Source organism: Paramormyrops kingsleyae, chromosome 4 (assembly GCF_048594095.1).
Source record: "Paramormyrops kingsleyae isolate MSU_618 chromosome 4, PKINGS_0.4, whole genome shotgun sequence".
Lineage (NCBI taxonomy): Eukaryota > Metazoa > Chordata > Actinopteri > Osteoglossiformes > Mormyridae > Paramormyrops > Paramormyrops kingsleyae.
Genome location: NC_132800.1, coordinates 11,844,085 through 11,868,467, shown reverse-complemented (window position 1 = coordinate 11,868,467; position 24,383 = coordinate 11,844,085). Strand labels below are relative to the sequence as shown.

The window sequence follows — 24,383 nt, the reverse complement described above, 5'->3', positions numbered from 1 at the left end:
CCCCCTCCTGCAGCATGGTAACATTTATTACCTTAATTTACTGTGAAGTGTAAATTTATAATATCAACAAAGAATTTAACACAAGAACTTTATTTTCACTTTTATGAAAAGAAGAAAAAAAAAACAGATTTGTCACTGCATTGTACTATGTAATCAGCCGCCCACGGGGGCCCCCTCCCAGCTCATGGCCCCAGGCCACTGCCTGCCCTGCCGCTGTGCCCTTAGTCATGGACAGGGTGGGCATACCAGCTTCAACATTAGGATACAGTTGGCAAAGCAGTTATACAAAGATACACTGGCAATTAAAATACATATATTTTAGTTCATGCATTTGTGTGTACAACACCGGAAAAAAGCAGATATAGCTATATACAATGAAATTTACATGTGACACTTGCTGGGAGGGGGGGGATGAAAAAGTGAGACAGAGAGAGATGTGTCACACTGTGACACACACACGCTTCTGCGTTACATGTGGGCTCCAGTGTTGCGAAGACAGGAGCCCCAGCTGGTCTGGAAAATGCCATCTGTGAAGGGAACATTGAGCCAGATCAGATTTTTAAAGTCAGGTCAACACTCCAGCTCAGGCCAGACCCAGACCAGACTGATAGTCAAAGAGCACTGAGCCGTTATTCAAAAACCCAAAAATATGGCACATACTGTACACACATATACTGCATGCTTTATGTTAACTGACAAATGGGGTGTAATTACAATAGATTTTCCCACTGGCTCTCACTTTATGGTAATTAATGAATGATGTACATTTAAATTTTTTTTATAAATTAACAGACAGAGTTGGGGTAAAGGAGGCAAGAGTGTGACCTTACCACACATACGCTATCACACCATCAAAACTGCGTTCAAATTCTTCACAGCCGACTCATAAATGATTCTGCAAGGGAAGACAGGATGATAAACTTAAAGACAGACAACCCTGATTGTTTCTTTGAGTGCCTTTTATATACGGAGACGGCAATCAAGAGCAAGAGAACGGCCCAGTTCAAAGGGACAGCCAATCAAAACAAACGGCGCAGAAATAAATGCCAGGGAAGCGTAAAAATGGAAGCAAATGGCCCTTCGATGGTGCTCTGCCCATTACGAGGACACGCCTGGCTGGGACCGACACTCCAGAGGGCCATCAGCGGAGAGCCGGCATTCCTTCTGGCCGTTAGCACCCAGTAACATCCACAGAATATGCTATTTAGCAGGGTAAGATGAAGCCCCACTGGAAGGGAGGGGGGCACTCTCATGGGCCGTCGAGAAAGGTGGTAAGAAAAGACCAGCCTTTACCAGCAGGGCCTGGGGGAAGCAAACTGGTACAAGCCACACCTGCTTTTAGGGTAAACACTTGGACTGACATGAGCCATCTGACTAGTTAGGAGGCAGCCTCCATGTTTGGGGCCGGTAAGTTAAATCCACCGACTTTGGACTTAACTTGGCTAGCAGATTCCCCTCCACTTGAGGGGGATTTCTTCAGCTCTGACACTTGAGAACTACAGACACGCTTCTGTCAGTCCCCCGAGGGCCCAGCTACCAAAAGAGGATGCTGATAGCCACCATGAGGGTATGAAGCTGTTACCTAGCTGTGCTCCCGCTGTCCTCGGCTGTGACAGCCTGGTGTTTATGGAGCTGATGCTGGATGGTGACAGCGATGCCTTTGAGCTCCGCCTTGAATCGGCCGGCTACAGGGAGAGGAGACCCGCTAAAGTCATAGTGTGACCAGGGTTACCATCATCCAGGACAACCAGAACTATAATACATTTTTGTAAACAAATAAAATATGAAAATCAAGATCAAACATAAAACGACTGTCTATCCCGAGTCTACAAAAACTAATAAAACCACACTAAAAGCAAAAACTAAACGATTTCAAATGAAAATATAAAAAATAAAAAAAGCTGCAATAACTGTGACAGTCACCTCACACCTTTAAAACCAGAACCCACAAATAAGTTATTCAAAAAAGGGATAAATGCATCATTTCAAATCCATTAATTAATCCATTAATCCATTAACATACAGCTGTTGCCCAAACTAATAGTGCTTTCATACACAACAATGATATTTACTCACAATGTCCCACCACTGCCAAAATATGTAGGACAGCAGCCAGCCCAGTGACGTCCTCGATGGCCCCCAATTCGATGGACGTGGCCGTTTCACTCAGCAAAGACCTGGAGGACATAGTAAGATAATTAAAATATATGAGACGAAGAGCACAGCCTGCCTGCCCATTAAACTCAACATCAGGCTAGATCTGTACAATGTCAATTTAGGCTACGTTCACACTGCCAGCCACATCGTTCAATTCCGATTTTTTGCTCAGATCGGATTTGTTTATCTTGACGGTTCACATTCATAAGTACAAGTGACCTGTATCTGACTGTAATGTGAACGCATCGGTCCTCTGAAACGTCACGCATGCGCACATTGATACGTCTTTACACGGGTAAAAAGCTGGTCGTAAAATTGGCACGTTGTGCGGCCATGACCGCTGCGCTGATTCGAGTCTTTTGCCTCTTTAAACTTTTACTTCAGGCTCTTTATTTTTTAGTTGGCATTGTAGCCACGTTCGTGTCCGCGCTGTGCCATTTCTTTGGCAATTATTTCAAATACTACTCTATTACGATAGGTTCCTTCCAGTTTAGCTTGAACAGATTCATTTCCCCAAATATCAATTAAATCCCCAACTTCTCCATCCTTCCACTGACTGTTATCGCAGCTCTCCTCCATTTTTACCTTCCTGCGCTGCCGGTGCAGGCTCATGATGTCAGCGCATGCGCATCAGCAAAAAGCCACATGAATTCTGATCTGAGCGTCACATTCAGGTCGCATGGCCGCTAATCGGATACGTATCTCATTTAGTACCACATATGAAAGTGGCACAAATCCGATTTGAAAAGATCAGATTTGCGTGTCCACACAGCCCTGAAAAGATCAGATCTGTGTCACATTAAGGCAAAAGAATCCATTTTGAGTCACTTCAGCATGGCAGTGTGAACGTAGCCTTACTGTCTTGGTTACCTGGTGACCTTGGGGGCTTTGAGGATGGTCTCAAGCAAGCAGGCAGAGAGCGGCGGCAGGTCCTGGATGGACTCGGGGGTCACCAACTCCTCCGGACAGGAGGCCTGAGAACGGGACACCCAGAATAATTCTCAAAGGCACAACGGATAGACACCCACCAGATGGCCCTATTTAACCTAAATCCAGGAGGCAGACCAAAATAAAACCATCAGAAATGGACCCAGGGCCTTATGAATTTATACCACTGATTTTATTTGAAGCAGAGAGGACAGCTCACCTTGAGAAGCAAGTGGCGGACCTCCACGATCACGGCGGCGAAGACGGTGGAGAACACGCCGCCGACAGCCTCTAGGTTCACGTCCTTCCAGTCCTGGACGGTGCAGAGGAACTGGCCAAGGTCAGCCGCGGTCTCCTGACACAGCTGTGGGAGGATAGGCGCTGAGAGACATCTCCACCCCTTTAGGGAGAACCTCACGTTTTCGTCACATTATTCTAAACTCCGGGGCCACAGAGGACGATCTGATCTTGTAAGGCGTTTTTCTTGTGGATCATCATTGATTATAATGCAGCTTCTCTTTCAAGTTTGGCTGCCGATACCATGTTTCAGAAGGACGTTGGTCGCATCCCCTCCCCACCCACCATATCTGCATATAGGTGATCGCCAGGCACCAATTAAGACGTGCTCTCTAAAAACGTACAGGACCACAGGCCTTGAGGATCACGGTGGGACACCCGTTCTGGTGTGACCAGCCTCCACCGACCCCACGCACGCTCACCTGCAGGCCCTCGTCCGGCTGCTTGCGCAGCTTGCGTGCCATGACCTCCAGAACCTTCTGGAAGATGTTGGCCGCAACACCGAGTAGCTGGTCCAGCTGGTGGCTACGGGCGCGGGAGCTCTGGGTCAGGCACTCCAGGGCCACCTCCCTCAGCAGAGACAGGAGCGGCACGATGCACTGTTGGCCTCCCTCTGTACAATGGGAACAACCCAGCACATTGCCATGACAACAAGCGAGGGCCACCCATTGGCCAGAAACTTGCCGCCAGTTTCGGCCACTCACCCGACATGAGGAGGACAGAGCACAGGTCTAGCAGATGCTTTCTGAATTCCTCGTCCGCGAGGCCTACCATGGTCACGTCCCGGCACACTGTCAGACAGGCCTGCCCACAGAAAACCAGAGACCTCTCCCATCACTCGCACACAAGCAGGTCACTGCACATCAAGACCAGCAGGTGGTGCCAAAGACTAAGCAGGGGGAGTTATTGGCGCTCACACAAACTACCATCACCATAGGACGGCCAGCATCTTAAACAGAGGAACAATTTGCAGAGGAACTGGCCTTTAAAGCCGCCTTTAAGCTGAATGTCTAAGTTTCCAGAAACCATGTATCCTGAACATACAGCTGGGACCAGGTCTGATTTGTTTTCTGGCTCTGGATTATTTTAGACTGGACTGATTTTGGCACTGACTCAACCTTGGATTCTCCATTATGGATAAAGACATTTATACAACAATCCTACTCACTCGGCAATAAATTAATAAGACCTTAATTAAAACACCATAAACGAATTCACCTCTGCTGAGCTGTTACTAGGCCTTGAGCGACGCACTACAGGAATGTTTAATAAGCCCTAATAAAGCGGAATGGTACCGTTCTCTACCTGCCATGCAGTAATGAATGGGCCCAGTTAACAGAACAGAAAACATTTTTTCCTGTCAATACGAGTACACCAATGTAGTTTGTCGGAGCTGAAAGCAGAACCTCAAACAGCCCAGATGTTTCCAATGAAGAAAAAATCCCAAGCCCTCTCTTAAAGGCACAACACCCCTATTTAACATCCCACAGACCTAATCATTGTGAGGTAGCCACCGCCGAGCCGATACCCACGACCCACCTCAACGACCTGCTTAGCCAGGGCCTGCTGCTGGGGGCTGGGGGCCGCCAGGAAGGGAAGGACCCGCTCAGCTACCCAGGCTACTGAATGCTCCAGGCCCTCGAGGTAGGGTCGCCCCTCTGGGAACTGCAGCAGAGACAGAAGGATGTTTGGGTTACACAGATAGGACTGTCAGGTTAACGCCAGACGTGACGATGGGTGGACAACATGAGTCTGAGTCAGAGGGTGAGAAAAATAACAACAATGTCGCTCCTCTACCCCTGCTTTGGAGGGTGGTTGGGGTTGTCTGCTTATGGCAAATCCCCTCCAACACCAACTTCTAACTCTTGGTCTCGCTCTCTCTCAGTCAGCCATGCAGCTAAATAAGGTGAAGAGAGGCTTCCACCCCTGCCGGTCACAGCCTGAGACGAGACGGAACCTCGACAGGTGAGGGAAGACCTTCCGGTGCCCAGACACTGGGGGTGGGGGGGCAGACTCACTTTGTTCTGAAGGAGGGCACTCAGCCGGCCATGTACGCTGAACGCCCTGAGGGCGGTCTCCACCCGAGACAAGCCAGGCTCCGCCTCCGTCAATCCCAGGCTGGCGTACAACTCAGACTGCAAAGACAGACAGCAGGGAGCCTCGAGGTCAGCAGGTCTGTACAACCCGAACGCTTCGGTCCACACAGGCATGGGCGAGCTCAGCCTGGAGGGGGAGCTCTCCCGCCCCTCCACCTGACGAGCTGTAGGGTGGCGCAAGCATGTGAAGCGGCACAATGGCTGGCAAGGCTGAGGCTTTTGGACAACATAAAATACGGCAAGCTCTTCTGTGTCGTTTCATAGCAAGACGAGACTGAATCTCATAATTACAGCTATCATATTAGGCCATGTTAAGTACCCCCCAAAGGCCAGTAAATAGGCGAAATGATGGATGGCTGGATAGCATGATAACAAAGTTACCTTCCAGGCCCAGAGAGATTTGAGCAGCTGTCTGAGGTGGTTCTGCTGGATTCCCAACAAGTGGGCCTGTCTGGACCTGCTGGACATCAAGTACACCAGAAAGTCCAGGCCCAGGTCTGGCTTGGTGTCCACCGCCTCCTGGATGCGGACCCGCCGCTCAGAGCCCTGCTTGTTCTGACCAGTAGGGGGCGGTAGATGGTATATCGAGGAAACAAAACATGAGCCCTAGCTGGAACTCTGCTTTAGAAAAACACTTAAATTTAAGAGGTACGAACAAGCTGGGTTTTCGTCTAAGAAGTATCCACAAATGACCACTTGGCTATTATTTAACCTACACAGACAGTTCCACTGATTAATATTCTGAACAGGGCCGTCCTTTGGGTCTCCAGCATTAAGTCACCCTCAATTACCACATGCTGGAAGGCAGATCACCCCCAAGGACGCAAAGCAATCAAGATGATTGTTAAACGAACTTGTTAAATAAGACTGACATGTAAAGGTAGCTGCTGGGAGATGTTCTGCCAGACCCGCCCCCCCCCCCCCCGAAACAGCACGCATTCTCACACCTGCTGCTCTCACGCTTCGCTTTACACACTCTCTCTTTGGGGAGTTTTGGTTCTGGCACGCTTTCATACCCGGCAGGAGAAGAGCTGAATCGGACCCAACTTACCGTCTTTCGGGGCAGGGCCTCCGTCAGCCAATCGGCGATGAGCTCCGTGACGTGCCCAGCCTGTCCCCAGCTGCAGAGGCAGTCGATGAGGGCGCCGTACTGGGACTCCTGGGCCCCCAGCTCCAGCCGCCGAAGCTTGGAAAGCACACCACAGCTGTGGGAGACAAACCCCACGTCACCTGCCCTGTCACCACGGCAACCGCCAAGTCCCCTATCCTTCCCACCATCTACCCAGTTTTGGGTTTTTTTTTTTTTTTTTTTGTTTTTTACCTGTCCAGGTTTAAGAGGGGCACTGCTGTTTTAACCATGGCAGGACACGGGTAAGGAGGCCATCTTTCTTGCTGTATAGGGGTCTGAAAGCATCAAACCGCTGGTCACACTCACCTGAAGGTGGGCACAGCCGCAGCCGGCATGAAGGAAGCGATGAGGATCAGGGGGGCCGTACAGCGTTCGTCCTGCAGGGGACGCACACGTGCATCAAAACAAAACGCCTTTTCCAGTATCAAAACACCAGAAAGTCTACCAGGGATGGTATTTTTGTATCTGCATATATTTCATCATTTAAAATTACATTTCTAGCACTTTTTCCATTTACCTAGCAGATGCTTTTATGTAAAAACACGTACAACTCAAAGCAGAGTCAGCCAGTCCCTGGAGCGACTGGGGGGTTAAGGGCTTTGCTCAGAGCCCAATAGAGAAAATCACGTGACCCAGCGAACGTCTGATCACAGGCACATTGTCATACCCCACTCAGCCACACGGCACCCACACCACTCCCAATAATTATGCAATCGTGAACCATTTATGTACTAAAAATATACTATCACACCATCGTGTTAATTGCAACTGTGGAATTGAAAGGCACAATATAAGCAAATGGAATTAAAGTGAATAGCTCAGACTTCTATTCATACTACAGATTTGTGCACAGACTCTCAATCACATGTAAGGGCATGCAGCCTATCCCAGAAGAGGAGCAAAGCTTTGTGTGTTCCTGCAAGCCCTGCCTCCGAAAGAGCCCATTTCTACAGCGTCCTGCTGCCTGACGTGCTGAACAAGGAGCTGGAGCCTCCCATGTGACTGTCCGAAAGGGTCAGGCGACCATCGTACCTGAAAGACGCGAAAGTACTCTGGCAGAACCTGGGCAAACTTGCAGGTGGTGTACTGCGCCGCCTCCTGGTTCAGCTCCAGCGACTTGCGGATGCTCCTCCACAGGATCACCACCACCTCCAGCAGGCTGGCCATGGTGGCTGTGTCCTGGGAGGAGAGCACATCCTCCAGCACCTGGGGAGAGGGCTGAGTCAGGCCAAGTCCCCACCTCCAGGCTTGCAGCCCACCCACAGACAATGTAACACCCACCAAAGCGTTAAGGAATCTAACTGTTCAAGTGCTGTGTCCCTAATCTGTTTACAAGATGAGATAAATGTCATTACAGTTTTTCTGAATTGCTAAAACGCATTTCCTAAAATCTCCTCTCCTTTTCTCAAAACACTAAAGCATAAACCCTAAAATTCAAGCTACACAAAACCTTTGACTCGTCTTGCAAAATCAATCTTCTCAAAACTACATTATCTTTGCTCAAAAGCAAACACTGCTTTCAGCTCACGCATCAAGCCAGTCGGTTAAATAAACACTACTGAGCAGTCATTACACATTGTAACGAAAAACTGACAACACCAGTCAAAACTGCAGCTGGCATGTAGACAGATATTTACTGTGGATGTGATCTTTCGAATGTTCAGCTGCAAAACTGGAAATCACAAGACAAAAAAAAAAATTGCTGTCTACCAAAAATGTTTGCATTTTGCTTTAGTATAATTATATACAATGTTTGCAGTATTCAGTACTTCAAAGAAGTTTCTGTAAAGGACAAAGCAAAAAATGCGAATGAGAGGCACATTACAGTAAAATGTTGTGTAACTGCCAAGACAGGGCCAAGGAAGAATACTCATTCTGCCTCATCACCATGTTTCAGGGCTGGGTCAGGACAAAGAACTTTGTCTGGATCACAGGAAGTTCTCTCCCTTGCAGGGTGATGCGGGAAGAATCCTCTGTGTGACCCATTTGTACCTCAACGTCAAAATTCAACTCCCCTACGGTACCTGCACTCTCATCCGGCACATATTGCGTGTTCTACTCACTCTTCAGCTTCTTCTCATGCTTAGAAACATGTGTGAGCAGTTTTGAACATTTGTGTTCAAATGCTGACCTTTGTGCGCTGGCTGTGCTTAACTTTTGCAGCCTGAGTTTTCTATACTATATCAAAGGTTCCAAGAATGAGCTTTAGTGTTTTAGCAATTCAGAAAAATTGCAAAAGGGGAAAAAAGTACAACGGATTAATACTGAGCATAAGTAACAATGCTGGTAGTAGCTGGCAGCCGCACTAACAGGACGTGAGGTAAGAGGTGGGGCGCGCTTACGGTACAGTTCTCCTTACAGCTGGCAGCCGCGCTAACAGGACGTGAGGTAAGAGGTGGGGCGCGCTTACGGTACAGTTCTCCTTACAGCTGGCAGCCGCGCTAACAGGACGTGAGGTAAGAGGTGGGGCGCGCTTACGGTACAGTTCTCCTTATTGCTGGCAGCCGCGCTAACAGGACGTGAGGTAAGAGGTGGGGCGCGCTTACGGTACAGTTCTCCTTACTGCTGGCAGCCGCGCTAACAGGACGTGAGGTAAGAGGTGGGGCGCGCTTACGGTACAGTTCTCCTTACAGCTGGCAGCCGCGCTAACAGGACGTGAGGTAAGAGCTGGGGCGCGCTTACGGTACAGATCTCCTTACTGCTGGCAGCCGCGCTAACAGGACGTGAGGTAAGAGCTGGGGCGCGCTTACGGTACAGTTCTCCTTACAGCTGGCAGCCACGTTAACAGGACGTGAGGTAAGAGGTGGGGCGCGCTTACGGTACAGTTCTCCTTACAGCAGGCAGCCGCGCTAACAGGACGTGAGGTAAGAGGTGGGGCGCGCTTACGGTACAGTTCTCCTTACAGCAGGCAGCCGCGCTAACAGGACGTGAGGTAAGAGGTGGGGCGCGCTTACGGTACAGTTCTCCTTACAGCTGGCAGCCGCGCTAACAGGACGTGAGGTAAGAGGTGGGGCGCGCTTACGGTACAGTTCTCCTTACAGCAGGCAGCCGCGCTAACAGGACGTGAGGTAAGAGGTGGGGCGCGCTTACGGTACAGTTCTCCTTACAGCTGGCAGCCGCGCTAACAGGACGTGAGGTAAGAGGTGGGGCGCGCTTACGGTACAGTTCTCCTTACAGCTGGCAGCCGCGCTAACAGGACGTGAGGTAAGAGGTGGGGTGCGCTTACGGTACAGTTCTCCTTATTGCTGGCAGCCGTCTCATTCATGTCATCGCCTTCACCCCTCTGGATGCAGGCATTCAGGCACCGACGAATCATTAGCATCAGCTTGGCTGTGGTGAACCAGAGCAGGGGGGGGTGGCAACCGGGAGAAGACAAGATAATTTAGGGCATTATTTGAGCTGGGGGGCCTGGCACCCAAATTTCAGAACAGTGAAGATTAAAGACCTTAGTCCCCCCCCACCCCACCACATCTACATGCGTCTCATGACTTGAGTGCAGGCACACGCCACGATTCGGGTTGCAAGGCTCAAAATAGTGTGATCAGTACAATATGACCCAAACTTAAAATAACTTATAAGCAATTAGTTCAGTCAGGAAAGTCCCAGCCATCATAAGAGGTTAAGAGAGACCAGTGTCATGTGACTTAAAGCGCTAAAAGTAAGCAAGGACATTTAATGGCTGCTTTTGATCCCGGGGGGGGGGGGGGAGACGTCGAGTCGACAGGCCTCACCGATGTTGGTTGGCGCAGTGTACATGTGGGCGAACTGGTAAAACTTTCTGGCCGCCACAGGATTCATCTGGATGAGCGTGACGCAGCGTTCGCACCAGACCACCTCGGGCAGGTCGACGGGCACGAAGGAGTTGAAGAGGAGCCCGGCGATGCGGCGGGAGACGGGCCGCGAGTCCACCTCCAGCCGGGCCAGCAGGTGCTCCATGGAGCACACCTTCCAGAACTGTGCGGGAAAGGAAAAGCAATACAATTCCAGTATTTTGCCTCTTTTCATTTCAGTGTATCAAGAGATTTTTCGCTCCAAAACGTCTCAGAGGTAATAGATGTAATAGAGCCTATTAACATGAAGAACTTCCTCAGGCCCCGAAGCCCCCAGGTGGCAGGTCCCCCTGCCCCCACGCTGCTCTCACCTTGGCCGCCTTCACTGCCTTGATCTTCAGCAGCATGTCCACGAAGGCCACGCGTACCTTCTCCGAGTTGTCGTGGAGGCCGTTCTTCAGGGCCGGGAGCAGCTGCTCCAAGAGCGGGTGGCTCAGGTTGTTGTCCAGGATGAGAGTCATGCACTGCCAGTTAAACCAGTCAACGGCATCACAATTACCAGAATTGCCACGCAACAAGACCGATATCTACTGCAAGGCAGGGTCGGTGTTTTATGACAGCCTGATTCAACGACGGCAAAAATTCCTAAACATCAAAGTTACGAAGAACGGGGCCACAACGGACTCCTGTTACTTACCCAGAAGCCTCTGGGCTCTGATAAAGGCGGCATAAGCGCATCTATTGAACCCCCAAGACCGCCAGTTCATATGTACATTCCATCAGCAGCCCACCTAAAAACCTTAAAAGCTATGAACTATTTAACAGGCCGATTCTAAGCTCAGCAACGCCGCTCTGAATGTTAACACGCCTGCTGGCTGGTGTCCCTAATGAGGGGTTTAAACCACCACCCTCGCATCCACGCGGCAATGAGCATCTCCCAGGGGAACTCGAACTGCTCTTAAAACAGAATCTCGCCACAGCAAACGGATCACTGGTGGTCGCGTCCGGGGGAAAAAAAACCCAAAAGTCCTGACCCCCTCCCCACACATCGGGCCAGGAAAAGTGCTACCTTGAAGACGGAGCAGCGCACGTCGGCAGAGTTGATGTCAGCGGCCAGTTCCGTCACTAGCTTCTTAAGGAAGTCGGCGAGGATAGAGGGTGGGATGACTTCCCAGTACTTGGCCACAATCTTGCACACTCCCAGCACGGCTGTGGATCGGACCATGGGGTGAGGGTCCTCCAGCAGCGCCTGGCAATGGACACAAACCGAAAAAACAAACGTTCTTTACGAACATGGTACGCCCCACCCCTTATTTGTACATATACTACACAAACATACAGTCATCCAAAAGTTTTGAGAATAACACAAGTATTGGTTTTCACAAAGTTTGCTGCTTCAGTGTTTGTAGATCTTTTACTCAGATGTTTCTATGGTATACTGAAGTATAATTACAAGCATTTCATAAGTATCAAAGGCTTTTATACATTAAGTAATTTATCTGATCACTCTTCATATCATTCTAGAGTACATGAAAATTGGCATCACAAAAACTGAGGCAGCAGACTTTGTGAAAATTAATATTTCTGTCATTCTCAAAACTTTCGGCTGTATACTATTGTGTGTTATATGATAAGTGACAGCAGGGGGCGCCATTGCTCACAAACAGCATGTCCAGCTGCTTCTGAACAGCCTCATCTAGCTTCTCACTGCTCAGCCCGGGGTCCTGGATGGGGAAGGCTTCTGTGAACAGCAGGGCGGCATTAGCACGCACCTCAGAGTTCGTCGCCTGCCCGGGCACAAAAAAGGGGGATACTTCAGCTCACAGAAAAGCATCATGGGATGCATGCAAATGAAGAACACCTTTGACCAATAAAGGGCAGGAATTGTAACCAGGTGGTTAGAAATTCTAATCTCACTTTACCCCATTTTTCTAGGACCTTACGTCAAATTTGACTCACATTGGACTGCATTATAAACGCATCATACACGAATCAAACTTGAAATGAAAAACGTCACAGGTAATAAGGGGACGCCCTTGTTTCAGGGGCCGCACCTTGAGTCCTCTCCACAGGATGGGCTTATAGAGTCGCGACAGCATCTCATCCACTCCCTGACGCAGCTTCTGCTTGTGAAAGTAGCCGAGTATCTGGGGACGAGAGCTTGCCGGTCAGCATGCAGGCTGCTTAAACATCACAACTCTGCCCTGCGTCTTACGGGTGTCAAACAGCTTATTTCATTCAGCTCCATATCAGTTTACTCAAACCCCTACATCTTTTTCTTAGCATGAACCCGCAGCTTTTGACAGGGACAGTGCTGTACGCAAACTCACACATCACACCTTCTTAATTACTGCTGACCGGCTGACACGCCGACACTCACCTGCCGGACTTTGGCATGGACGGGCGAGCTCCGGCGCAGCAGAACCGCATGCTGCATGAAGTCCTGAATACAAGTGGTTTCAATCTCCTAGCAGGTTTGGGAAACAACAGTGAGAGTAAGAGCTTAGCATGCGTGGATGAAGTTCAGCCTCAGATGGGCCGATCCAAGGGTGTGACAATCAGCAGATCTACCTGATCAACATGGTACTATTCACTGTCATATTTAATAAACAAAAAGGGTATTGACGTCCATCCAGTTTCTGCAGGGCTGGGCGGGTCTGGAACCTATGCAGGAAGCTACGGGTTTAAGACTGGGAAGAAACCAAGATGGGAAGCCAACCCATCGCAGAGCACAGACACCATTCACACACACATTCATAGCTATGGGCAATTTGGATACTCCAGTTCATGTTTTCAGACTGTGGAGGAAACCCCATGACAACACAGGGAGAAGATGCAAACTCCACACACATAGCGCTGGGGCCAAGACTCGAACCCTGGTCCCAGAGGTGTGGGGCAACAGTGCCACCTTACCACCATTTCAATGTCCAACACACCAAAAAAAATAAGTAAGAAAAATACTCGATAGCGTACAAGACCAATACCTACGCACCTCCAAGACGATTCCGGAAGCTGCCTTCCAGGCTCGAAAGTACATGTCAGCCACGTCATCAGTGATAGACCTGAGAAGAAGTGCTGGTGTTTACTCCAGACACTCTAGAAGATTCTGAACATGCCAAGCCTTAATCAGGTAGTTGAGTATGCTGCTGTGGGGTGGGGGGACATGGGCAGGTATGTTATTATGCCACAGGGTGGCGGATGCCCACGTCTCAAACCCGACACTTACTTGGGGAAGAACTGAAGCTGGTTTTTGATGGTCCCGTGAATCATTCGTATGAAGCCGGCGTCCCAGCCGAAGAGGAAAGTCAAAAAGCGTCTCCCCTGCCGGGTGAGAGAGAGACCGCAGTTCTGCTAAAGCCATGACGCGCAACAGGATCAGAACATCTACAAGGCCTCCCTTTCGGGCCAGGGCTACTAAAGGGCTACTAAAGGGCTACTTAGAGGCGGCATAATGGGCACAAGGCCCCACACTCCACCTCTTCACGCCTGATGTGGGCCACGCTCATGAAGCACTGGAGCAGGGGGTCCGTCAGCTCCTGGCTGTGCTCCGCCTCGAAGGGGACGCCCTGCAGCACGGCGTGCAGGCTCCAGAGGCGCTGGATCTCTGGGCCCTGAGCATGACAGACAGACGCCAAGAGGTGCTCAGGTCGCCCCAGACACCCCGGGGAGCCCCTCAGGGCAGCTGGCACTGGCAGTCACGCCGCTTTCATTACAACGAAAGTTAATCATTAACGATATTAGAGCGAACGGCTGCAGTCAGCCACACAAGCTTAGTTGTCGGGAAATGAAGCGTCCAGAAAGCCAAAGCTGGTCTGCTGGAGGAAACAGGGAGATCAAAGATGGCACTGACCCATGGCGATACTACAAGCTGCATCTCCCTCTCTCCTGTTTTTTTAAGCGTTTTTACACATATGCATTGTCTTCTTGTCATGTTGCCCCCCCCCCCCCCGTGCATCTGTCTCCGCCCCAGCAAACTGTGAAGAACTTCACTGTGTTCTTCAGAACACATGCAACAATAGAAGTTGATACGAAGCAAAAGTATGTTTACGTAACATGTCTTCAGAAGAAGGAGGAGAAAAAAAGTTCCCTTTCATAATGAGTTCTTATTTCCCATCCAGCCGCTGAACCAGGCAGACGGCACGCTGGGCCCTAAACGACGCTCCCAAAGGGCCACTTACGGGGTTCTTCAGCACCAGAGTCCTCTCCAGGCACTGCAGGAAGGCCGAGTGGCCCAGGGGCTCCCGGCCCTCCAGGCCGGCCCGCCACCAGACCTCGCACAGCCGCCCCACGGCCAGCTGCAGGGGGGCCTCCGAGGGCGGCAGGGCAGCCCGGATGCCTGCAGAGAAAGGACACCTTTAACACCCTTATTGTCTATTGTTAATGTAAAATAAAAATTATTGCAAAATAGACATCTTCTTAATTCACAAATTTGTCATTTATGGTTTCAGTTATTCGCAAATTGCCCGTGAACAATTGAACGGGAATATTTTTGGAGGACATATAAGAGCCAAGAATATAAGAGCAATACTGAAAATGATTTGGATCACATGTAATTATATGATATATAGATATCAAAGTCATATGATATTTGTTAGTGTAAGTGCATACTATTATACTATTTCATATTAAAAAAAAATCTCACCTTTCTTGCAGTTACTTGCAGTAAACTTTTTTCAGTACCTAATTTTGTTAAGTCCATAACGCAGTGCTCCAAGAGAGTATAGCAGTAAATTTGTACATACAGGGACATTATTTAGATGGTTTTGATATTACATAAGAATGTTTTGATAGGAAATGACCAGTTTTGAAATGCAAAGTGTACAGCACAGTACTACTGGTTATAAACACATTTTATGTTATCATTCTGGCTAGCAGACTTAGGGGTTGAGGTCTGGGGGCTCTAAGTGTTCTTTGCAAATTGCCACATTCACGGGGATTTGCCGCCCCTCACTATCGAGACTGTGAAGGGGTGACTAACTTGTCTTTCTTATGAATGTTACATGTTTCCTTTCAACCACAATCCTGTAAGCAAGTGGAAAGACATTCCGCTACATAGATGCACGGTGTACAACTGTCTGTGCGACCGATTAGGGATTTCAGGAAACCAGGGGATTCATTGCAGGACTGTGAACTTCGTAGAAGCTCTTCAGAAATGAGTGGCTGCCTACAAACCCCGAGGCCACCGGTGACCTTCTGTGGCGACCTACCGTTTAAGATGTTGGTGCATTCCAGCAAGGCAGAGTAAGCGTCGTCCTCCTGGATGACTGCCACGGACGCAGAGGCCACGGCAGTGACGCCATCGATCACCGACATCGTGGACTTCTACACAGGGAAACAACAGAGGCGTGAAATCAGGGGTGTTAGTTAACAGCCATGTCATGCTTTAAGGGGGGCAGCGAGTGGCTCATCTGCTTAGAATGCTGTGCTGTTATGAGAAGCTTGCTGGTCATCGGGCCCCTGAGCAACATCCTTAACCCCCAACTGTTCCAGGGACCGGCAGGCCCTGCTTTCACAAAAATGTGTGCTGCTTCGGACAAAAGCATCTGCTGACTAAATAACATGCAAATAGGTAATTTCCCTAAAACTATTAAAAAATATATATATATGTTCACTTTGATATGAAAGTCCAGAAAGACCATTATGATGATTATTATTATTACTATTAATAGTAGTAGCAGTGGTAGTAATAATAATAATAAGAATCAAAATGTTTATTATTTTAATTTTATTACCAAAATCGTGTTGCTACTTTTCCCCCCAAAAGATGTTTTATGATATATAAAAGATCTCTGACTTGGCTGGTCATATCTGCAGCATGGATCAGCGCAACAAGGCAGACTAAACAACAAAGACTATTTCATCAGTGAACTTCTGCGTCATTACGGCAGCTTCCTTTCCAGAAAGTGGTTTGAGCTGAAGTTTAACATAACGATTGTTACATCATAGAAAATAAAAACATTTCTAGTGACTCAGGGAGAGAAGAAGTGCTGCTTCACCAGGTCAGGGGAAACCTCCACCTCCACCTCGTCCTCGCTGTCACCAGCCATGCCCCCGTCCCATCGCTCCACGGGATACGCCAGCAGTGACTCAGCTAAGAGAGCTGACAGGTTCTCCCACAGCGCCCTCCGCTGGTCCCCATGCATTTCCTGCAGCACCTCCTCCAAGTCGAATGGGTCAGTGCGGTCCGCCTGGGCATGGGGTGAGATGAGATCATATGAAAGGAGGGTAATTGTGTCAATTGTTAATAGAATAGAATAGAATAGAATGCCTTTTATTGTCATTATACATTTTTACATATACAAATCCATATTACCTTAATAATAATAATATTAAGGTACATGGTGTATATTGTCCACCATAGTTTAGTGCTTAAAGCACACTTTACAGGATACCTGTATCATTTAGGTTTATCCTTGCTGTCACATTGTGGCGAATAGCAAGTGGGCAACTGTAGCAGGATAAGAAAAGTATTGCAAGGGAAGGCAAAAGTATTTCAACAAATATTTTCCCACACTGACCTTCTAAGTGCTCCGTAGACGGCAAACAACAAAATCAAAACAAAGGTTCTAATGGGCTTCAGTGACAATTGAAAATTCAAATGGGTTAATTACAGCTCAAATACGCATTTTTTACGTTGTGTTCAAAGGAATGTTTAAATATTGGTTAAAAAGTGACAACCCTACAAATAACACAATGACTTGCACGACATATACCTAGATACAACAATATTCAGGAGTTATTGATTTTGCACAATTAATTGGTCTCCCGGCCCCAAAAAATTACACTGAAATATGTTTTTTTTAGCATCTAAACAGAAAATGAACCGGACAAAACAAGAAAAGCATATACAGTGGTACCTCAGAACTCGAACTTAATCCGTTCAGAACTAAAAAATTTGAGTTCTGATAGAATTTTCCCCACATGAAATAATGGAAAACCAATTAATTGGTTCCGGGGCCCAAAAAAATTTAACCGAAATATGATTTTTTTTTTTTTTAGCATTTAAACACAAAATGAACAGGATAACACAAGAACATATACTTTACTAAACACATCTGAGCACATTTATCAAAGCAGTAATTTGTAAAGTAAGAAGATAAAAGTATCCAAACGAAATGAAAGGTTAAAAAAAAAAACCCAATGTGTCCTGCCCTGATTGTCCGCTCCTTCCGTGTGCTGCACGGCTCCCTCGTTAACCCCGTTTGGAATCCCCGTGTGATCAGCTGTATCTGGTTGTTGTCATTAGTCCTCTGAATTTCGTCCGAGTTTCAGTCTATCATTGTCTAAATGTATTTTTACTGTCTAAATATATGTATTCAGCTAGTGTAAACATGCACGATGCTATCACAGCGAATGCGAGGCTGAGACTGAAGCGTTACCCTTTGTTTCCGCTGAGAGACGTGCCGCGTGACTCATTTCCCCGCGCATACAAGTTCTTAGGTCAGCGTTCATGGTTCAACTTCTGAGATTCAGATCGAGTTCTAGGTCATTTTTAAACAAATTTTGAAAAAACAAGTTTTTTCAACCTGAGATTCAAGGTCTCATTTTCTTTAAAGGGCATTTTAGAGGACAAATGTTTTTCAAGCACATTTTGTGACCCTCACCCCCAACACACTGCATTACACTGGTGGTGTTTGGGTATGCCAGACTAGGAAGCAATGCAGGTGAGGAGACTGTCTGTAAAGCAACAATAACCCCACTTTAGAAGCAATAACCCCACTTTATCTTCCAGACATTCCAAACCTAATCCTATCAGATCAATCGTTTTCATCACCATCAATCATGAACACCTTTACATTCCAAAAAAGGAAAAAACTGTGGTTCTCATGAGCAAGATGCAAAGACATCAGAGAATCTGCGGCAGGGAGCATCACAATCCACAAACTATGCTGTACAACACTTCAGCGATTATGGATTACATACAAAATTAATATATACATGAGGTAGCTTAGATATAAGGAAGTAACTAGACATCCCAGGCCCCCTGAGAAAATGTGACCTTGCCCCCCCTTGGGTTGGCACTTTAAATTGGCCAGTTGATTTTGCTGGGGGGGGGGGGGGGGGGTAATTTTGGGGTCCCCTGAATTTGCCATGGTATCCATTGCCCCTCCAACGCTCCTGCTTGGATAAATTGGTGAGTGGCTAGAGCTGCAAAAAAAAAAACACCCCTATGCTGGTTACTTGTAATAACATATATTATTGATTTCTACCACCAAAAATATATTTTTCACAAGAATATTTGTAGATACATAATGGGAAAATTGCAAGTTAAGGACTGTAAAACCTGCCTTAAAAAAACAGGGATTTCAAAGTGCCTTTTCTTGAAAATGGTGCAGTAAAAGTTGACCAGATTTTGCCTGGAAATGCACTGGGACCTTGCAATTCGGATGGTATACTTGTTTATACATTATGGGAAAATTCTGATATGGCCTGTCAAACTTTTCTCATATAACTAAATGTGCATAAAACCATGGAAAATCAAAGTACCTTTTCTTGAAAAAGGTACAGTAAACGTTGACCAAATTTTGTCTGGTAATAGCCTGGGACCTTGTCTTTCAGATGATCTAAGGCTTGTCTATGCATTATGGGAAAATAAGAAACTGTATTTAAATGCATCCTGTACTTCATAGATATGACTATAAATCACCTGTTTCCTATGCGCGATCGCTAGTCTTTCAGAAGCGGTTCCAGCTTCAAGTGTACTGTACTGTTACGTTATTACATGGCAGTGTCATGCACGTAAAGACCGTGGCACGTGACAGCGCTTTGACTGTAATGTAGTGGAACAGGACATTGGCATGTGCTGCATGACAGTGGCACGCTAAAGCCCCTAGTGCATACCTGTCAAGTTTTGGATTTGAAAATAAGGGAAATTTTCCGGCGCCCGCCGCGAGCCACCCCTCCACCCCAACCAAGCTCCAGTATCCCTTACATTTTAAGACAGGTGACAAGAAAGCTAATCACCACTTGTCAACCACTTATAAACTACAATTGGCTTTATGCACAGCTGCACTACTTCCTGAACTTCAGGCAGCTCCTTTGTTTCCTGTCTGCCATTACTGGACAAACTGATTAATCCAGGTGATCAGTTTGTCCAATAATGGCAGACAGGAAACAAAGGAGCTGCCTGAAGTTCAGGAAGTAGTGCAGCTGTGCATAAAGCCAATGATAGGCCTACCTTTGTTGATATTGACATGCTGTGAACATTCATAGCCTAAATGAAAACGCAAAAGGGTATATATGAAGAGCATTTATTTAAAGGCTTATTTGCATATTTTCTGTTCATTTAACATTGCTTGTCTTTATTTCATTTTCATTCCACATTCTTTTCACATTCACACACTCATTCATTTCATATTGCTTTTTTGTACAGTTTTTCTTTTCATTTCACATAACTTTTCTTTACTCTTTTAGTGACTTATTGTACTCATTTGTTGCAGACTTTGCATTCTTTAAGACTGTTTTGGAAGGAGTGCCTTCCTTCTCTGTCCTGGGGTCCATCATCTGTCTGATTTTTCTTCTTTTTTTCCCCCGCGTCGTCACTCATCAACTCATCATCTGACCTCACACACTAACCTCGCGACAACTGACACCTACAGTACCTGTAGTAGCTGTAGTACCTGTAGTAGCTGTAGGACCTGTAGTAGCTGTAGGACCTGTAGTAGGCTACTGCAGGTGGCAGTTATCGCGAGGCTAGTGACAGAGCTCAGATTTTTTTGGGGGGGATGTTTTTTTTTGTTTTTTTTTTTAATAACGCAGGTTATTAAATACGGGAGATTTACGGGAAAATAGTAATACGGGAGGACGGCGGGAAAGAAGGGTAAATTACGGGACTTTCCCGGCCAAAACGGGATACTTGACAGGTATGCCCTAGTGGTACATGACAGTCATTACAACGTAGTTTGTCCTACGTGACTTTGGCATGCGCTGGATGACAGTGGCACTCTAGACTAGAGCTTAGATCGGGCCCAAAAAATTAAACCCGACCCTACCCGAGCCCGTGCACCTTGTGTCCGAGCCCGACCCGGTCCGACACATTAACTGTAATTATGAGCCCGAGCCCGATTTAAACCCGACTATTTTTTAATACGTGAGCCGTTGTAACAGACGTTCTCAACTACAATTCTAAGTTGTTTGAACTACAGAAATTAGTTTAGATTTATCTTAATGAAAAATGCAACAAGGACGAAGCATGTAAACTGCATTGTTTGTTTATTCAGAATGGATTTTTGAGACACGTTTAGAAGAAAAGCACGCTTTCACTTATCCAGTTCGCTTGCTGCTGGAACCAGTTTGTGTGCTCGGCATCGAACTTTAAGTAAAGGGTTAAGAAAAAGGTTAAATCCTTCCGTAAGCAGCCAACGAGGTATGTGTTAATTAAGTTTTAGTTAAGTTTGTTGTATTTAGCCATGTAAATGTAAATGCTAACTGAGGTTCGTGTTAACTGTATATGAATTCTCTAAGCTGTCTTTATTGTTATTTATGTTTATATTTCATTTGAATTTCAATGTTTGTTAGCTAATATTGTAAGTAAATGTGCTTGATTTTGTGTTTCCGTATCTGTATTTAGTTCTCACGTCTGCCATGATGGTGATAATAACGAAGCCACTGTCTTTCGAATAAACCGTCGGCTCAGTTAAATGCAAAGGACTCTTGTGCTCGTGTCTTACGGGAGGGAGCTACATTTATAATTATGGCATAGCTCTCCACCCAATTAGGCTAATTAAGTAATGATTTAAAAAAAAAAAAACACACACAAATGCTTGATCATGGCCCCGCCCAGCCCGGCCCGGCCCGGCCGGGTCGGGTCGGGTCGGGTCTGGGCTCGGGCTCGGGCAGAGAATCTAAACTCTACTCTAGACCCTCTGTGGTACATGACAGTCATTACAATGTGGTTTACTCTACGTGACAGTGGGTAATCTATTGGCCCACGACGATGGCACAGAACTCCTCTCCCATGGCGGTACATGACAGTCATTGCCACCTGGTTTCCCATACGCGACAATGGATAAACCACGGATATTGTGCCGCCCCGTAATCGCTAAAGGCCCTGTATAAATTTAGTCTTTGATTTATAAAAAGTCTGACCGATCTAAATTAAAAGCGATTATACATAAAGTGTTTTTGGTATTACATATGTGCAGTGGCACGCTAGAACCCCTAGTGGTACATGACAGTCATTACTCCGTGGTTTGTCCTACGTGACAGTGGCATGCGCTGGGGCGGTAATACATTTAGCAAACGCTTTTGTTCAAAGCGACGACCGAGTGTGGCAAATAGCTCACTACAAACATACGGCTCTCGAGGAGTCATCTAGACAGAAACGTTGATAAGGTAAGCTTCCGATGAATGCTCAGGTACAAAAGCAAGCAATGGAGCAGGAGCTACACAACATCTTATAACAAAAGAACCTAATAAGACTATTCCGTAACCAGAAGTGCAATATATGAACATGTAAGGAACGTAATAAGGGAATTAAAAAAAAGAACGAAACCGCATTTATTGGACATGAAGAAACAAGACTGAGTGAAGCCGCGTCGCACTTACATGCTGCCGAATGAAGCCCAGGAAGTCGGCCAAATGCTCCCGGCTGACAGACCGTAGGAAAGAGTCCCTCTTGGTCATGCTGCAGTCGTCCGACCTACGGCGTGAGACCGAAAGGGGACGGACGATATCCAGTCGGGAAGGTTAACGACCCGGCGTTCGCACAGAGCCCTGTTTACCGTCACCCGGGCTAACTAGCAAACTATCTGTCAAAACAGCAACGCAAAACAAGTTCCCATCTGTGAAAAATTCCAACATATAATGCGTCCAACTCTGGAAACTAAATTAATCTTGGTTTACTGGGCCATTATGAAATAATTAGGCTATGTCACTATATTAATAGCTTATTTACCGTTTCGCTGTATCTCCGAAGAGTGAGCCAACTCCCGCGCAAACTTAAACGCGCTGACGTCATCCGCTCAGCGTTCTCGCGCTTTGCACGCCCCTGTATCCCGCTTCCGGAAAGCAATAACACAGACGCGCGCATGCCACGGCACGTAATAGCCAGCAGGGGGCGTGTTTGTACCATGTATTCAGATAATTCCATATACAAATCTTATTTGTTAGTTATTTTAAAGCCTTAGTGGAATACACGTTATGCAAGTAATATCACTATTAGTAATCATTTTACAGTGTTGTACTAATTGATTTGATACCGTACAAGTAAACAGTAATACGAATAAAACCGATATTTTTCGAATGCTTATTTGTAAAGGAACACTATTGTTTATGTTACCTGTAGCCATGGAGTCAACATTGGCGGGGGGGTGGAGGACCAAGGCCCTAACAATACGTATTGGGGGGAACATTGTAAGCACATCTGAATGCTGGGGGGATGTCACTGTATATAACATTATGGCCTTGATGTTATCCGTAGACTCACACAACCAATATGTATAAGCAATAGCTCTTTATTAATTAAAACATAGTCAGGTAAACATTCCCAAACACGGAATCCCTAAAATCAGTCTCATGCCAAGAAGTTAAATCGTTTAAAACTCTGCATGTCACGTTTTAAAGGCACAAGATAAATACAATTCTTGCAGTGCACACACAAGATAACACATACATCGCTGTCTTTAAGTATAGTTTATGATTATCAAAAGAAAAGCAGAAAAGCAGACGCTCAAATATGGCACAAGGTCATGATTTAACAAATTCATTTTCAGAGTAAACCGTGAAAGCGATCACAAACTTAAGGTCGCGCTAGAAACCACTTCCCATTTCTAGCACCTATCGTGTATGGAGATGAAAGAAATATTCCATGAATCATACCTGGTGGGGAGACGAAAGAAAACGACACCGCGAGGGATATGTCATGCATTATGAAGTCATGCATTATGAAAACATCTGTTTTATATTTATATGGGCATTATATGAGCATTTGAGCTGCCACAGCATATTGCTTTACCTGCTGTGGCAGGGATGTCGTGTACGTGTTATTAATTTAAAATTTAATAGATTTGCTAACAATATATACAGTTTTCAAAAGTTTGCGAAAGCGAAATTTATAAAGATTTCTTTAAAATGTAATAATTTCTTTGGTTCCACGACATAAAAACGACTGCTTTAAGCAATGCCACTGATAAAATAATCTGTATTATTATTATTATTATTATTACATTGTTGTGAAAAATATTTCGACAAAGTGCAGAGAATATTCATATATGAAACCCCCCCCCCCTCCCCTCCCCCAGCATACTGCTATCAGGCAAACATTCATTGGTTCGTATTTACATCACCTACAGTACGCACTGTAGGACACATACCACTCTTACACACTCTACAGCAGTGGTCGCCAACCGGCCGACTCCGGACCGAAACACAATTGAATCCGGACGGCATTTTTTTCGGACGCAGTGGATCTTGGCTTTATGTTGCGGATAGTATTTGGCCCACGTGGTAAATATAGTCGGGGAATTCTGCTGTAGTTTTACTCACACTAAATACGTCATTCATCTCTTGGAAGTCATCTGATGCTACCCGCTCGTCCTTCGTTTTGGTCCACTTAAAAACTATACATAAACCAAAATAAATTTTACATTTCAAGAAATGGATGAAGAAGTATCTGAAAATAATAATAAAAAAAAAGAAAAGAAAAAAAAAAAAGAAAGGCTTTGTTTTAGGCACACCACACTTCGGATTTTCAAGGCACGAGGACAAGCACAGACATGTTCACTGTGCCCAACTAAGGACTCTCCCTTAAGTTTCAGTCCTTTAGAAAATAACTGAATGCACTTGTCAAATAGCAGCTTAACTACAGTCTCTGAGGACAATAAACCAAAAAGATGGGGAATCTGAGAGAAATGTGGTGTGCATATTCAGTAAAATAACACTACAACAATATTAATTAGTGTAATGACTGTGTAGCTTGGCCAATGGCCGGTGATGTCACTTCTCGGTCCTTCTGTGTGTGCTAGACCAGTCCCGATGTCCCGTAGCCGTCCTCAGAGAGATCGTACC

At 46.4% G+C, this 24,383-nt stretch overlaps 2 protein-coding genes across 4 annotated transcripts in view; both read right to left on the bottom strand.

The window, feature by feature from the left end:
• Positions 1 to 74: 74 nt before the first annotated feature.
• Positions 75 to 22,361, bottom strand: ncapg2 (non-SMC condensin II complex, subunit G2). 2 transcript variants are annotated; one of them, XM_023838708.2, is made up of 29 exons: positions 22,273 to 22,361; positions 21,924 to 22,017; positions 16,373 to 16,564; positions 15,584 to 15,698; positions 14,555 to 14,712; positions 13,853 to 13,987; positions 13,603 to 13,697; positions 13,369 to 13,438; positions 12,757 to 12,843; positions 12,431 to 12,523; positions 12,038 to 12,163; positions 11,446 to 11,625; positions 10,748 to 10,900; positions 10,338 to 10,560; positions 9,833 to 9,936; positions 7,639 to 7,812; positions 6,913 to 6,983; positions 6,529 to 6,682; positions 5,859 to 6,032; positions 5,400 to 5,516; positions 4,921 to 5,046; positions 4,086 to 4,185; positions 3,804 to 3,994; positions 3,305 to 3,448; positions 3,028 to 3,131; positions 2,077 to 2,177; positions 1,583 to 1,685; positions 831 to 895; positions 75 to 527 (listed from the first exon to the last, which is right to left on the bottom strand). In XM_023838708.2, exons 2-28 carry the CDS (start codon positions 21,999 to 22,001, stop codon positions 844 to 846), a joined length of 3,420 nt encoding a protein of 1,139 aa, XP_023694476.1. In that variant the 5' UTR covers positions 22,002 to 22,017; positions 22,273 to 22,361; the 3' UTR covers positions 75 to 527; positions 831 to 843. The 2 variants fall into 2 exon arrangements, with proteins under 2 accessions (XP_023694476.1, XP_023694477.1); XM_023838709.2 differs by having other exon boundaries at positions 21,924 to 22,345.
• Positions 22,362 to 22,815: 454 nt separating this feature from the next.
• esyt2b (extended synaptotagmin-like protein 2b) overlaps positions 22,816 to 24,383 on the bottom strand; it is a 32,752-nt gene continuing 31,184 nt past the window's right edge. For both annotated transcript variants that reach the window (XM_023838710.2, XM_023838711.2), the window contains one exon: positions 22,816 to 24,382. In XM_023838710.2, the coding sequence (XP_023694478.1) occupies positions 24,337 to 24,382 (46 nt within the window). In that variant the 3' untranslated portion in view covers positions 22,816 to 24,336. The remainder of the gene's footprint in view (position 24,383) is intronic.